This window comes from Hyla sarda, chromosome 4, assembly GCF_029499605.1.
Source record: "Hyla sarda isolate aHylSar1 chromosome 4, aHylSar1.hap1, whole genome shotgun sequence".
Classification (NCBI taxonomy): domain Eukaryota; kingdom Metazoa; phylum Chordata; class Amphibia; order Anura; family Hylidae; genus Hyla; species Hyla sarda.
Window position 1 is genome coordinate 270,253,676 of NC_079192.1, and position 16,718 is coordinate 270,270,393.

At 44.0% G+C, this 16,718-nt stretch overlaps 1 protein-coding gene and 1 long non-coding RNA gene across 2 annotated transcripts in view; one reads left to right on the top strand and one right to left on the bottom strand.

Annotated features, from left to right (window-relative positions):
• The first annotated feature begins 6,857 nt into the window (after positions 1–6,857).
• Positions 6,858–16,718, top strand: part of LOC130369230 (uncharacterized) — a 46,081-nt gene continuing 36,220 nt past the window's right edge. The window contains exon 1 of the long non-coding RNA XR_008892702.1: positions 6,858–6,943. This is a non-coding gene — a long non-coding RNA (uncharacterized LOC130369230). The remainder of the gene's footprint in view (positions 6,944–16,718) is intronic.
• The window catches only part of NUP107 (nucleoporin 107), a 71,646-nt gene continuing 65,455 nt past the window's right edge, over positions 10,528–16,718 (bottom strand). The window contains 2 exon segments of the mRNA XM_056574190.1: positions 10,528–10,705; positions 13,629–13,796. Coding sequence (XP_056430165.1) covers positions 10,598–10,705; positions 13,629–13,796 — 276 coding nt within the window. The 3' untranslated portion in view covers positions 10,528–10,597.

The following is a 16,718-nucleotide window of genomic DNA, read 5'->3' on the forward strand; positions in this document are numbered from 1 at the left end:
GTAGAGTGAGCCATGACCTGAAAGGGAGGGGCTTTCCCCTTCCAGTGGGAAATTGTCGCCTTGGAGGGCCGGAGACCCTTGTGCCATCCTTACAGAACCACAGAATCAGAGCGGCCTGAAGAAAGAGGTAACAGACAAGTATGTGTGAATGGCTTGCACCACATCTAGTCGATAGAACGTTCCTGTGGATGGAAGGGAAACATCCCATAGGGGCTCAAAAGGAGAACCCTGCAGTGCATCCAGAACCAAGTTAAGGTCCAAGGCCAGAGTAGGAGAATGGTAGGGAGGAATTTCATAGGCAACCCCTCAAAAGAATAGAGGGGGAGATTTATCAAAACCTGTGTAGAGGAAAAGTTGTTGAGTTGCCAATAGCAACCAATCAGATTGCTTCTTTCAATTTTGCAAAGGCCTCTGAAAATGAAAGTGATCTGATTGGTTGCTATGGGCAACTCAGCAACATTTCTTCTAGACAGGTTTTGATAAATCTCCCCAAGAGAGCAGAAACCTGACTCTAGAGTCAAGAGGGAACTTAAAAGCAAGGCATGCCTCCAAATCATACTGTAAAAAGGCAAGAAGATCGGGGAGGGGAAAACACTAGGAGAAAGGCCATTGTTTTCACACTACTGAAAAGAAGCCTGCTAGGTACAATGATAGATCCTGGAGGAGGAAGGTGTAAAGGAGAACTCCAGAATACAAAAATTGTCCCCCCATACTGCCGGCAGTGAAAAAATAAATAGATACATACCTTCCTTCGCTCCTCCGGTAACCCACTCCGGTCTCCGCCATGATCCTCTTCCTGGTTGCCGGTGGTCAGTGAGTCATACTGCGCTCAGCCAATCACCAGCCGCAGCGGAGTCCCGACTTGGCCGGCGATAGGCTGAGCGGCAGTGTGAGAACGCTTCAGGACACAATTCGTCACTACACCGGCACCTGCTGCTGGGGCCGAAAACGTCACACTGCTGCTCAGCCTATCGCCCGCCAAGTGCAGAATGACTCGCCGACCATAGGCAACCAGGAAGAGGATCGTGGCGGAGACTGGAGCCGGTTACCGGAGGAGCGAAGGAAGGTATGTATCTATTTATTATTTTACTGCCAGCAGTATGGACGATAATTTTTATATTCTGGAGTTCTCCTTTTAGAGCTGGGATCATGGTACAGAACCTGTTCCTAAAAGCCTCAGGTGTTTAAAACCACGGTCTCAACAGCCACGCCGTTAAATGAAGCGGAAAAGCATTCAGATGGTAAAGAATAGTGCGAAAGGAGATCGGACCACGTCTGCCGGAGCCACTACGATAACCGGAACGCCCTCCACCTTGATTTTGCGCACAAGCTTGGGAAGGAGAAGCAGAGGTGAAAATAAGGAGAGAGAGAGAAGCTGGACCACATAATCAGATACCCAGTCAAAAGGGTCCCTGGACCTGGCGACAAACCAATGCACCTTGTGGTTACACCGAGACGTCATCAGATCCACATCCGGAGTCCCCCATTGGTTGCAGATCTGGGCAAAGGTCCCAGTCTGCAGGGACCACTCCCCCAGGATTAGTTGTCATTAAAGGGGAACTGGTGGAAAACAAATGTTTTCAAATCAACTGGTGCTAGAAAGTTAAACAGTAAATTACTTCTATTTCAAAATCTTAATCCTTCCAGTACTTATGGGCTGCTGTATAATACAGCGAAAATTGTGCAGTTCTTTCTAGTCTTAATACTGACAGGTGTGTCAGCAGAGAGCATTGTTGTCAAAGAGTTTCCAGCACTCACCAGAGCTTCAAGCAAAGTAGTTTTATTTCACACCTTTTGACATTTAGCCTTCCTCTGCTATAAATCTGAATGCAGGTAGGTGTCAGTTAAATGCATGAGGAGGTGCCCACTAATGATGTCATAGGCCGGCCGGGTCTGACGTGCAGTAGTCATTGCAACATAAACAGACCAAAGCAACTGACATTAATGAGAGTCACAAGATTGTCAAGTGTAAAAGAACTGTGCAGCAGATCGCGCTCCCCATGCACGGGGAGTAGAGATGAGCGAAGGTAGTGATTCGATTCGTCACAAACTTCTCGGCTCGGCAGTTGCTGACTTTAGCCTGCATAAATTAGTTCAGCTTTCAGGTGCTCCAGTGGGCTGGAGACTCTCTCCTAAGAATGTATCCACCTTTTCCTACCCACCAGAGCACCTGAAAGCTGAACTAATTTATGCAGGTCAAAGTCAGCAACTGCCGAGCCGAGAAGTTTGTGAAGAATCGAATCACTGTAACTTCGCTCGTCTCTAACGGAGAGTTAGCGCAGCTTGTCCGGACCCGTGCGCCTCTCGGGTTTACAACCGGAGTCGGAAATGCGCGCCTCTCATGAAAGTCTATAATAGGTGAGTAGTGCAGGGATCGGGTTCACATGCGCAGTCCGGATCTGTTGTCTGTAGATCTCCAGCGGGTCCATTGTCAGCATGGCAATGTGTAGACTCGATGTATCCAGCTCATCAAGTGGCTGGTAACTGAAGGGGTAAGCAAGCAGCGTATCCCCAAGGTGTGCAGTGGTGGAATATGTGTTCCATGCAGCGGACATCATATAAAATTCAGAAGCACGTACCGGAGCATAAATGAGCAATAAAACAATGCAGACATAATATTCAAGGCATAAGCGGAGGATGATGCAGATGTAACCACATATATAAGCACATGAATGGGAGCATATAGTATGGATATGAATGTGAACAGCGGCAGGTACAAAGGATATGCAAAATAGAGACAGAAGCAATGTCATCATGCGATCATAGCAGCTAGTAGATAACAAAGGTAAGGGACCACATATACACTGCTCAAAAAAATTAAGGGAACACTGAGATAACATCCTAGATCTGAACTTATTGTATTAAATACTTTCGTCTTTACATAGTTGAATGTTGCTGACAACATAATCACACAAAGATTATCAATGGAAATCTAATTTATCAACCCATGGAGATCTGGATATGGAGTCACACTCAAAATCAAAGTGGAAAACCACACTACAGGCTGATCCAACTTTTATGTAAATGTCCTTAAAACAAGTCAAAATGAGGGGTGTGTGTGTGTGTGTGTGTGTGTGTGTGTGTGTGTGTGTGTGTGTGTGTGTGTGTGTGTGTGTGTGTGTGTGTGTGTGTGTGTGTGTGTGTGTGTGTGTGTGTGTGTGTGTGTGTGTGTGTGTGTGTGTGTGTGTGTGTGTGTGTGTGTGTGTGTGTGTGTGTGTGTGTGTGTGTGTGTGTGTGTGTGTGTTCCACGTGCCCATATGATCTCCCTACAACGCCTGGGCATGCTCCTGATGAGGTGACGGATGGTCTCCTGAGGGATGTCCTCCCAGACCTGGACTAAAGCATCCGCCAATTCCTAGACAGTCTGTGGTGCAACGTGGTGTTGGTAGATGGAGCGAGACATGATATCCCAGATGTGCTCAATCAGATTCAGGTCTGTGGAATGGGCAGGTCAGTCCATAGCATCAATACCTTCCTCTTGCAGAAACACTCCAGCCACATGAGGTCTAACATTGTTCCTCCTAATGCAAGACAAAGGGCCAACCGCACCAGCATATGGTCTCACAAGGGGTCTGAGGATCTCATCTCAGTACCAAAGCAAGTCAGGCTGCCTCTGGCAAGCATATGGAGGGCTGTGCGGCCCCCAAAGAGATGCCACCCCACACCATTACTGACCCACCTCCAAACCGGTCACGCTAGAGGATGTTGCAGGCAGCAGAACATTCTCCACGGCGACTTCAGACTCAGTCACCTCTGTCACATGTGCTCAGTGTGAACCTGCTTTCATCTGTGAAGAGCACAGGGCGCAAGTGGCGAATTTGCCAATCTTGGTGTTCTCTGGCAAATGTCAAACGTCCTGCTTGGTGTTGGTCTGTAAGCACAACCCCCACCTGTGGATGTCGGGCCCTCATACCACCCTCATGGAGTCTGTTTCTAACCGTTTGAGTGGACATATGCACATTTGTGGCCTGATGGAGGTTGTTTTGCAGGGCTCTGGCAGTGTTCCTCCTGCTCTTTGCACAAAGGCAGAAGTAGCAGTCCTGCTGCTGGGTTGCTGCCCTCCTACGGCCTCCTCCACGTCTCCTGATGTACTGGCCTGTCTTCTGGTAGCGCCTCCATGCTCTGGACACTACGCTGACAGACACAGCAAACATTCTTACCACAGCTCACATTAATATGCCATCACGCCCTGAATATTTAGGGTCCCTGCTGTTCACCGGGCGGGGACTGGACCAGGATGCCTGCTGAAATCATTCAGCAGCCATCTCGTGACAACGCCTCCCCACCCATATTGGCGATCGCTGCAAATTGCCGATCAATTCAGATTGGCGATTTGTGGCAATTCCAGGTCAATTGGGTCCCCAGTGACCCAGAAAAAAAGGATGATAGGTGCCATCTCGGACTGCACCTATCATCCTTTAGCAGCAGGAGTGAAGTGGCACGACTAATCAGGACACCTGCTGTGGGGGTGTCCCTAACGGCACCTGCTCCGCCCCTGTTCCCGAGGGCGAACGCGAGTGCCGGAAGTGTGTACCTGAGGCTGGGGCCCCGATCCCCAGCATCGAGCCCCAGCAACACTACTGCAACTCCCAGCATGCACGGACAGCCAAAGGGCATGCTGGGAGTTGCAGTAGTGTGCCTCCAGCTGTTGCATTACAACCAGTCCCAGCATGCCCTTCTGCTGAGAGTTGTAGTTTTGCAACAGCTGAAGGCACACTGGTTGCGAAACACTAAGTAACAAACTCCCAGTGTTTTGCAACCAGTGTGCCTCCAGTTGTTGCATAACTACAACCCCCAGCATGCACGGACAGCCAAAGGGCATGCTGGGAGTTTAAGTAGTATGCCTCCAGCTGTTGCATGACTACAAGTCCCAGCATGCCCTTTGGCTGTCCGGGCATGCTGAGAGTTGTAGCTTTTTGCAACAGCTGAAGGCCCACTGGTTGCAAAACACTGAGTTTGTTACCTAAATCAGTGTTGCGCAACCAATGTCCCTCCAGCTGTTGCATAACTACAACCCTCAGCATGCACGATAGCCAAAAGGCATGCTGGGAGTTGTAGTTTTACAACCGCTGGAGGTTTGCCCCCCAATGTGAAGTACAGGGAACATTCACACGGGTGCTGGTTTACAGTGAGTTTCTCGCTGCAAGTTTGAGATGCAGCAAATTTTCCTCTGCAGCCTAAACTCCCAGAGGGAAACTCGCTGTAAACCCGCCCGTGTGAATGTACCCAAAAAACACTACACTACACTGTACAAAATAAAAAGTATAACATTACATATACTCCTACACAGTTAAGCCTCCCCCCCCCTCCCCCCAATCAAAATTAAAACGTCTGGTAGGCACTTCTTCCAAAAAGGAGCCTCCAGCTGTTGCAAAACAACAACTCCCAGTATTGCCAGACAGCCATTGGCCGTCCAGACGTCCTGGGGGTTTTGCATCAGCTGGAGGCACCCTGTCTGGGAAACACAGCCGTAGGGTAATTTTGGTATCGGTGGAAAGTGTAATTCTTTCATCCGGGTCCGTCCCTATGCAAATCACTAATTTAGGCCTCAAATGCGCATGGCGCTCTCTCACTTCGGAGCCCTGTCTTATTTCAAGGCAACAATTTAGTGCCATATATGGGTTATTTCCGTACTCGGGAGAAATTGCCTAACAAATTTTTGGGGGCTTTTTCTCCTTTTACCCCTTATGAAAAGGTAAAGTTGGGGTCTACACTTGCATGTTATTGTAAACTTTTTTTTTTTTTTTACACTAACATGCTGGTGTTGCCCCATACTTTTGTGGTTGACCACAATTTTGTCTCCGGTTTAAAAACCGTACTGCAACCGCATACGTTTTTTTTTTTTTTAACATGGACGTCAATGGGAAACGCACATGTATACGGTTCCATAAGGGAAAAACGTATACGTTTTTACTTTGCACATGCGCATTTGAATCCTAAAGTCCCCACCCAAGACCCCTCCCATTAAAAATGGACAAAATTTTCAAAAACATATGGCTTTTCTATAAAAACTGACGGAACTGTATGCACTTTTAAAAACAGTATACTGTTTAAAAACGCATACGGTTTACGTTTTTCTATACTGTTCCATCCGTTTTTTTGCCATACGCTTTTCTTTAGAAAAACGGATTGAAAACAGTATGGCAAAAACGTAGTGTGAACCCAGCCTTACCTATGCAAACTACTATATGTGGTCCCTTACCTTTGTTATCTACTAGCTGCTATAATCACATGACATTGCCTCTGTCTCTATTTTGCATATCCTTTGTACCTGCCGCTGTTCACATCCATATCCATACCATATGCTCCTATTCATGTGCTGATATATGTTGTTATATCTGCATCATCCTCCGCTTATGCCTTGCATACTATGTTTGCATTGTTTTATTGCTCATTTATGCTCCGGTATGTGCCTCTGAATTTTTATATGTCCGCTGCATGGAACACATATTCCACCACTTTACCGCAGCACACCTCGGGGACACGCCGCTTGCTTACCCCTTCAGTTACCAGCCACTTGATGAGCTGGATACATCGAGTCTACAACATTGCCATGCTGACAATGGACCCGCTGGAGATCTACAGACAACAGTTCCGGACTGCGCATGTGAACCCGATCCCTGCACTACTCACCTATTATGAAATTTTATGAGAGACGCGAATCTATGACTCTGGCTGTAAGCCCGAGAGGCGCATAGTTCCGGACAAGCTGCATTAACTTTGTTTACACTTGACAATCATGTGTCTCTCGTTGAGGTCAGTTGCCATGACTACTGCACGTCAGACCCGGTGTGCCGGCCGGTCTATGACGTCATTACTGGGCGCCTGCTCATGCATTTAACCGACACGTGCATGCATTCAGATTTACAGCAGAGGAAGGCTAAATGCCTAAACACATCCTGCTCTAAGGATATGAAATAAAACTACTTCGCTTTATGCTCTGGTGAGTGCTGTGACCTCTTTTACTACTATGCATTGATATTCCACATGCACCACCAAACGCAGTTGTACCGACCTGTACCTTTTTTTTTTTGGGCAGACTGGTCAGGCGGTAGAGGCGACCTGTCCCAAAGAGGAAATATGGCCAGTTGAAGTGACCAACAGTGGAACTGTGTGAAGGGCACAGCTTCTATGGATGCCACCATTCTGCCCAGCACACTCATGCAAAACCGAAGGGAGACCGGGCAAGATTAAGGGAGAATCTTGATTCCAGTCACCAGCGCAGATCGCTTGGCCCTGGCTGGGTGACCAGGTTGTGGGTATAATTAAGAAAACTGTGTCACTGTAGTCCCAGTGGGCAGGTATATCCTGCCAGGGAAAAGCAGACTTTTCGACCCCCCCACCCGTGTCAGCTTCCTAGTGACAGAGCATACATGGTTATCCTGTGTCTCCCAATGAATTGACCAGGAAATCCAGGTCTTCTAGGATGAGCTTGAGTACAGGGAGCTAAAAAATCCAGTAAAACAGCTATGGCCAGTTTTAGACAGTATCCTGGCATCTTCTGGTAAAACTCTGGCCCAGATAGTAAATGCAGCAGAATGATTGCATAATATGCACCAAAAAGTCTGTTCCCACTTTCTGTGCCAAAACTTCACCAGAATTTTGGTGGTGTTTAAAGTCAACTAATAGTTGGTTTTATCTTAGGCTAGGCAGCCTAGAAATTGGCCAGATTTATCAGTTTACACTGTAATGCACAGAGCATCAACTGCTTCATGCACAACGGTGTCTGACCACCCCCACAAAGCTGTAGTCAATGTGCCTTCTCCAGTAATCTCTATGGGAGAGCTGGAGATACAAGAGTGCTGGTGGTTGCTCAGTGCTTGAGAAGAGTCGGGGGCACTGGGTGGGAGATCATTGGGGGGGGGGGGGGGGGTTCCCAGGGGTCACATACTTATCCCCTATCCTGTGCATAGGGGATAAGAACTTCAGTACTGGAGTACCCCTTTAATAGGGGAAAGTCCCTAGCCTGTAATAAAGCGAGGGATAAAATAGACTGAAGTAAGAATCCCTCCATCCTGTAATCAGACATAAGCATGCAAATGTCTGGTTAAGCTGTTGTATTTTTGCACTTTTTTCTGAAGCATTGATTTAGGTCATAATTTGGGGGTAATAATCCCTCTATCCTGTGATCACAGATGGCTATTTTATCTCTCACCTTATCACAGGCTATTGGCCACCACTGTGGTTGGGGGCCACCCTATTAAGGAGGTGGGAACCCTAAAACAGGGTGGGTTCAACTGAAAATGTACTTGCTGCTAGGAACAAATGTCAAATCCAAAGTAAGAGAATTTAACCCCTTATGTACGCTGTTTTTTTCCGTTTTTGAATTTTCATTTTTTCCTCAACACCTTCTAAAAATCATAAGCCATAATATGGAAGTTTAGGTGCAAAATTGAAAGCATTATTTTTTTGAGCATCCAATTCAACTTTGCAGAGACTTTATCAAAAAATTCACGGTGAAATGGAAATTTTTTTATTTTGCAACAAAATTGAAGAAAAAATGCCATTTTGTAAATTTTGGGGGATTCTGTTTCTACGCAGTGCATTTTTCAGTAAAAAGGACACCTCTTTATTCTATAGGCCCATATGGTTAAAATGATACCCTACTTATATAGGTTTGAATTTGTCGTACTTCTGAAAAAATCATAACTACATGCAGGAAAATTTATACGCTTAAAATTGTCATCTTATGACCCCTATAACTTTAATTTTCCGCGTACGGGTTGAAATTAGGGCTCATTTTTTGCGCTGCGATGGGAAGTTTTTATCGGTACCATTTTTGTTTTGTTTGGAGTTTTTGATCACTTTTTATTCACATTTTTGTGCTATAAAATGACAAAAATATGCTAATTTGGACTTTGGAATTTTTTGCACGTACGCCATTGACCGTGCGGTTTAATTAACTATATCATTTTTATAGTTCGGACATTTAAGCATGCGGCGATACCACATGTGTTTATTTTTACACAGTTTTTTTTTTTTTTTTAAAGGGGGGTGATCCTTACTTTTATTAGGGAAAGGGTTAATTCATCATTAGTAACTTTTTTCTTCAATTTTTTTTTTTGCCATGTTATAGCCCCCTCTAGTGGCTATAACATGCAATACATAGATTCCTAAAACTGATCATCAGCATAAAACTACATGCGGATGATCAGTGTTATCGGGGCTTCACTCCTCCTGCCTATATCTCAGGCATGGAGAAGTCAATCACTGATCGGATGCACCAGAGGCAAGGTAACACACTCTTGTCCTAGCTGATCGGCCCATTGCGATTTCACTGTGATGGTCCCGATCAGCCCGACTGAGCTGCCGGGATGCAATTTTTTCAATTTTAGATGCAGCTATCAACTTTGATCGCCGCATCTAAAGGGTTAATAGCACGCGGCACAACGATCGGTGCCGCACGCCATTAGCCCAGGGCCCCGGCTTTCATTAGCCGCCGGGACCGACCTGCTATGACGCGGGGTCACACAGTGATAGACCAGGCGCAGATGTACAGGTACGCCCTGCATCCTTAAGAGGTTAAGCATGCCTGGGATAAACCTGTTTCTTGCTTTTGTCTTTGGGGGTACAGAAACCATAGGGATAGGCTGCTGCCATTAGGAGGTGACACTAAGCAAAAAGAAAAGGTGTTTTGTCCTCCCACACAGGCTATACCCCTTCCGCAAACACTGAATTTATCAGTTAAGCTTAGTGTCCGTAGGTGGTAGACACTCCTGTAATTGTAATATGACCACTCCTTGCAACCAGTACTGCAATGTCATTGTGTGTGGTCAGGGCAGCCACATTACCCCGCTACATAGGCAATGTAATTTTGATGTGACAAAGAAACTAAAGCAAGAGAACCATTGACCACACAGGCACAGCATATAGCTCCAAATGAGTAAGAACCGGGGTAAAGACCCTAATGAATGAAGCACAAGGTGATAACACATAAAGGCAATAAAGTCCACAATGCAAAAATGAAAGGAGAAGGAAAGAACTAGTTCTGCACTCATTCGTATGTCAAGCGATGGACCTCGAGATGATTCCGTGAAGGATCAATCAAAGCATATGGAGACGATCCATGGTGCGGAGAGACGTCACTCTCTTCAGCTGGGGGCGTACCAACGAGACTAGTTTCGTGTCAGATGACTCTTCTTCCTGTCAGGTGTACACCCCCAGCCGAAGAGAGCGGCGTCTCACCGCTCCCCGCTCCATGGATCGTCTCCATATGCTTTGATTGATCCTTCACGGAATCATCTCGAGGTCCATTGCTTGACATACGAGTGAGTGCAGCACTAGTTCTTTCCTTCTCCTTTCATTTGTGATAGGACAAAACTTTGCACCAAATACAGCAATGTAGTGGTGCTATATGCCAGGACCTTGCTCCTGATGCTGCACTGTTTGGTGCACTTGAAGCAGCATATACTGCATGGTATACATTTTTTCAATGTGAGCCTATTAGCAATATATCCCACTGTATGCCTAGGTTACAGTTTACATTTGCGAAAGCCGTATGCATTGACAAATAAGTAGCACTACTAATCACAGAACTATCTTTATTATTTATGTTTTTAATACAAAAATACAAACTTAACCAGTTTTTCAAATAATTTTAGGGCTGATTTTCATAACCCAAGGGATCAAGCTGTAAATCCAACAACATAAGGGATGATTCTCTTAGTTTTTGCAGGAGTTTCTTTAGTTCGGACTTGGAGAATACCTGTAGACACACACACACACACACAATAAATATACATGGAGTTTAGAAAACATGAACACATTCAAGTTTTACTTAAAAGGAAATCTGTCACAATATACTATACTGCCTGTTAGTGCAGATGACACTGATTAAAATGGTACCTTCTATCTCCGCATCTGTTGAGGAGAGATCTTTATTTTTCAGAATATGCAAATTAAGCAGTCTGGGGCATGGGCGGGGCTACGATCCCAGCCTCGAGCACAGTGGCATCAGCAATGTTCAGTGCTCGGCCCAGCTAATTAATATTCACTTCATTCTGGGCATGCTGGGAGTTGTAGTTTGTCTTAGTGCCTACTACACAAAGCAAGAGTGGGGAATGAAGCGAATATTAATAAGCCGGGCCGAGCGCTGAACACTGCTTACGTCACTGTGCCCGAGGCCAGGATTGTAGCCCCACCCATGCCCCAGACTGCTCATTTGCATATTCTGAAAAATAAAGATCTCAACAGAGCGAAAGATCCGGACACAGAAGGTATAATTTTATCAGTGTCATCCACACTACCAGTCAGTGCAGCTGGTTAGTGCGGGTGAAACTTGAAAGATTTCCTTTAAAAAAGGACCTGTGACCAATCCCCCAAAATAGTGTAATTAAAGGGATACTCCTCTGGAAAACTTTTTTAAAATTTTTTTTTTTTATCAACTGCTTCCAGAAAGTTAAAACATATTTATAAATTACTTCTATTAAAAAATATTAATCCTTCTAGTACTTAGCTGCTGTATGCTCCACAAGAAGATCTTTTCTTTTTGAATTTCCTTTCTGTCTGACCACACTTTGTCCATTTTAGGAACTGCCCAGAGTAGGAGCAAAATCCCCATAGCAAACCTATCCTGCTCTGGACAGTTCCTAAAATGGACAGAGGTGTCAGCAGAGAGCACTGTGGTCAGACACAAAGGAACTTCAAATAGAAAAGAACTTCCTGTGGAGCATATAGCAGCTAATAGGTACTGGAAGGATTAAGATTTTTTAATAGTAATTTACAAGTCTGTTTAACTTTCTGGCACCAGTTGATTTAAAAAAAAAAAATGTTTTCCAGTGGAGTACCCCTTTAAACATAGGGTGCCCTGATCACACACCATTTTACAGTTTCTTGATATGCCATTCTGTTCCTGAGATATAAGGGTTTATCGTTTGACAATTCAGGGAATCAGTCAGATGGGTGTGTATATGCCCGCCCATCACCTGTCACTCCCATTATTGGTCACACCCATCAGGGGGGTTACACACTCAGGGGGTGCGTATTAGATATACACACTCAATGTACAACATCCACACCCTCTGACTATATAATCCTGCCCATCACCTGCTTTTCTCTCCTATTATTAAAAAAAAAAGTTCACGCACAAAATATAAACCCTTATATCCCAGGAACGGAAGGACATATTAATAAACTGTAAATAGATGTGTGATCAAGGCACTCTAACCTATTTAAAGGGGTACTCCCCTGGAATTTTTTTTTTTTTTTTTTTAAATCAACTGGTGCCAGAAAGTTTAAAAGATTTGTAAATTATATGCTCCACAGGAAGTTCTTTTCTTTTTGAATTTCCTTTCTTTCTGACCACAATGCTCTCTGCTGACACCTCTATCCATTTTAGGAACTGTTAAGAGCAGGATAGGATTGCTATGGGGATTTGCTCCTACCCTGGACAGTTCCTAAAATGGAAAGAGGTGTCAGCAGAGAGCACTGTGGTAAGGCAGAAAAGAACTCCAGAAAGAAAAGAACTTTCTTTCTAGTATACAGCAGCTGAAAAGTACTGGAAGGATAAAGATTTTTAAACAGAAGTAATTTACAAATCTGTTTAACTTTCTGGCACCAGTGGATAAATTAAATAAAAAAATAAAAAATGTTTTCCAGGGGTGTACCCCTTTAACCCCTTAAGGACGCAGGACGTAAATGTACGTCCTGGTGCGTTGGTACTTAACACACCAGTCCCTATGGGGACTATTCAAATGTAAAAAAAAAAATGTAAAAAAATGTAAAAGTAAAAAAAAAAAGTGAAAAATCCCCTCCCCCAATAAAAAGTAAAACGTCCGTTTTTTCCTATTTTACCCCAAAAAGCGTAAAAAATTTATTTAATAGACATTTGGTATCGCCGCGTGCGTAAATGTCCGAACTATTAAAATAAAATGTTAATGATCCCGTACGGTGAACGGCGTGAACGTAAAAAAAAAAAAATAATAAAGTCCAAAATTGCTACTTTTTTAATACATTTTATAAATTTTTTTTTTATAAAAAATGTATTAAAAGTTTTTTATATGCAAATGTGGTATCAAAAAAAAGTACAGATCATGGCGCAAAAAATGAGCCCTCATACCGCCGCTTATATGGAAAAATAAAGTTAGAGGTCATCAAAATAAAGGGATTATAAACGTACTAATTTGGTTAAAAAGTTTGTGATTTTTTTTTTAAGCGCAACAATAATATAAATGTAATAATGGGTATAATTTTAATCGTATTGACCCTCAGAATAAAGAACACACGTAATTTTTACCGTAAATTGTATGGCGTGAAAACGAAACCTTCCAACATTAGTAAAATTGTGTTTTTCTTTTTAATTTCCCCACAAAAATTGTGTTTTTTGGTTGCACCATACATTTTATGATATAATGAGTTATGTAATTACAAAGGACAACTGGTCGCGCAAAAAACAAGCCCTCATACTAGTCTGTGGATGAAAATATAAAAGAGTTATGATTTTTAGAAGGCGAGGAGGAAAAAATGAAAACGTAAAAATTAAATTGTCTGAGTCCTTAAGGCCAAAATGGGCTAAGTTATAATTATAATCTAATTTTTGGGGATTGGACACATGTCAAGTTTCTACATGGGTTTGTAGGCCTCAGAATTTTTGCACTCATTATACGCAGTTCATTATGGAAACAACGTACCTTGTACAGCTTCTGATTTTCAGATGATATTACATCAGCCAGGCGGAGGCAATCCTGGTACTGTTCTGTATTATGTAGCACTGTGTGCAGCAAGAAACACATCATGGGCAAACAAAGACTCCGTAGCAGTTCCATCTGGTGTTTACGTTCGGGATCTTCTTCTGCATCCTAGGTTACATTATTACATTTTAATATACACAATCAGGTAATTCATAGTAGTCCTATATAGTATGTGTTTCCTTCCTAAACACTCTCCAATCTATCCTGAATGGAGCACACAAAAAGGAGATTTTTTTTGTACTCACCGTAAAATCTCTCTCTCAGCCTTCATTGGGGGGGGACACCTTACTGATGGGTATATGCTCTTGCCACTAGGAGGCGCTGACACTAGGAAAAAAGTCTGCTCCTCCCTGACAGGATATACCCACCCACCTGCAGTGAGGTAATCTGTTTTGTCACAAAGCAGTAGGAGAAGCCAACAAGAAATATGTCCGAAGGACCCTAGAAAGGAATCCCGGATAAACAACCCAAGAACCAGAAAAAATTATCCGGACAAAAATTGGAAGAAAGGGTGGGTGCGGTGTACCCCAATGAAGGCTACGAAAAAGAGATTTTGCGGTGAGTACAAAAAAAAAAAAATCTCCTTTTCTCGGTCACTCTTCATTGGGGGACACCTTTCTGATGGGACATACCAAAGCAGTCCCCTAGGGTGGGAAAAAACAACCACCAGATAAAGAGAATAAGTCCAGAGACCAAACTCAAGTGTCCACAAGGCCTGTGGACAAGCCCCCAGGCCAGAGACAAACTAGGCTCAGAAATTGAACTCCCGGAAGATCCCCCGTCCATGGAGATGGACTAGAACGCCAAAAGAAGGGACCGTCCCTGTAGAGACTCAAGACACCCGGGCTATATAGAGACAAGAAAAGACCGGGCAGGAAGCCAGATGGGCCGGAAGCAGATAGGAAACAACTCCAAGGAGAGCATTGTACACCCGAGCCGAAGGCGAGCACAGTAGGTGGAGACCAGAAAAAAAGAAAAACATAAGTCTACTCTAGAGAGGTCTATTGCTTGAGAACAAAGACCTGAACAGCTGCAGAACCAAAACCCCAGGGGGCCCCCGTGAACACCCAGAATGCAACAGGAGCTGGACAGGTGTAATTCGGATGACTGGAACACCCTCTAACTCGGGAGGACATGGACCCGAAGGGAGCGGAATGCCCTAAAAAGGGGGCATCCCGGACACAACGACATGGAAACTGGAGGTGTCTGATTTTCCGGGTTTCCTTTCCAGGTGACTCAAATGGACAAGAAACAAGCGGAATAACCTGAAAAGGAGCCTCCCAGAACACCGGAGCAGCAGACATGGAAATTGGAGAATCCTGAGTCTCCTGGAAGACTCACACCTGAAGAGTAAGGTAAACCGACATCCGCGAAACTAACCGGGCAACAAACATCCATGTCGAGACATTAAGTGCAGTACAGCAAGACTGCCCCACCAAATGGGATCACGGAAGAGTCTGGGCTGGAATACTACACATCCCCGAGACCTCAATCATCACTAAGGCCCAAAGAACCGGGAGAGCTGCCTGAAAGGAAGGCACGGCTGCTGACACTAGCTAGAACCGATTACCTCACTGCAGGTGGGCGGGTATATCCTGCCAGGGAGGAGACTACTTTTTCCTAGTGTCAGCGCCTCCTAGTGGCAAGAGCATATACCCATCAGTAAGGTGTCCCCCAATGAAGCGCGGCCGAGAAATCCTGTCACTTTTTTCAATACTGTTTTTGGAAAACTGCACATTTTTGAACAATTACCATTGAAATAAATAGAAGATTACTTATTTTTGCCTGTGTAAACATAACCTTACTTTTACCAACCGATTCCCCTAATTTCAGCAGTGTCTCATGCACATAAATTTAGTATGTGTTGTAAATACACAGATAATTGTGAAGGAGCATGTACGAGGACTGCCATATTCTTTATAAAAGATACGAGGATGATTGTACAAATGAAGAAATTTCTGCCTTTCATTTTAATCCTATTTCCAAATAGACTGTAAGGTCTTGTAAGCAGGGCCCACACTCCTATCTATCTATCTATCTATCTATATATATAAAAAACTTAGTGTGTGTGTGTGTGTATGTATGTTCCAGCATCACATCCAAACAGCTTAAGATATTAACATAAAACGTGGCACACGTTACTTATATGTCACCCCCATTTGCCAGGGGCGGGATTTATGTTTAAAGTCCCATACAAGTCTATGAGAAATATATGTTACTGCATAACTTCCAAACGGCTGGAGATATTTCCATAATACTTGGTCACGTTACTCATATGTCCACTTAAAATATATAGGATAGTTAATTTAACCCTTAACTACCCCCATTTGTGAGGGTCGGGGTTTTCGTTTAAAGTCCCATGCAAATCAATGGGAAATGTATGTTCCCACATAACTTCCGTACGGCTGGAGATATTTCAATAGTACCTGCTACACATATTGGATGGCGGGATAGGAGGGGGCGGGATTAGGCGGGATATGAAGTCAAAAGCTTCCTTCCCGATTTTCCTCCACAACAAGGATTAGGAAGTAGAAACCGGGCAACGCCGGGTATTCAGCTAGTTGTTTATATTGTTGATTAGTTATTAGGTAATGTCAAATTTAATTTGTACATGTACCCTAAAAATTGTAAAGTGACATATGTTTGTGCTATATAATGATAAATTATGCTCAACTGTGCCTGGAAATGTTTTTTTTTATAAATTTGAGGAGTTGGAGTATAGATCTGTCTTCTTAGGTTCACATAATTTATCTTTGCTGCCCATTGACAACCAATAAGATCTTGGCTTTAATTTTTTAAAACTATTATATTAAAGGGGTATTCAGGACCTAGACATCTTATCCCCTATCCAAAGGACCCCCCCGCGATCTCCGTGCAGTACCCGCATTCTTTGTCGGGCTGCTGCTCCAGACTCTGAAACCTCTGTGTCCCAGCGGCGGGCCCCCCGTGATGAGACATCTTATCCCCTATCTTTTGAATAGGGGATAAGAGGTCTATGGCCAGAATACCCCTTAAGGGTCTATTCACACG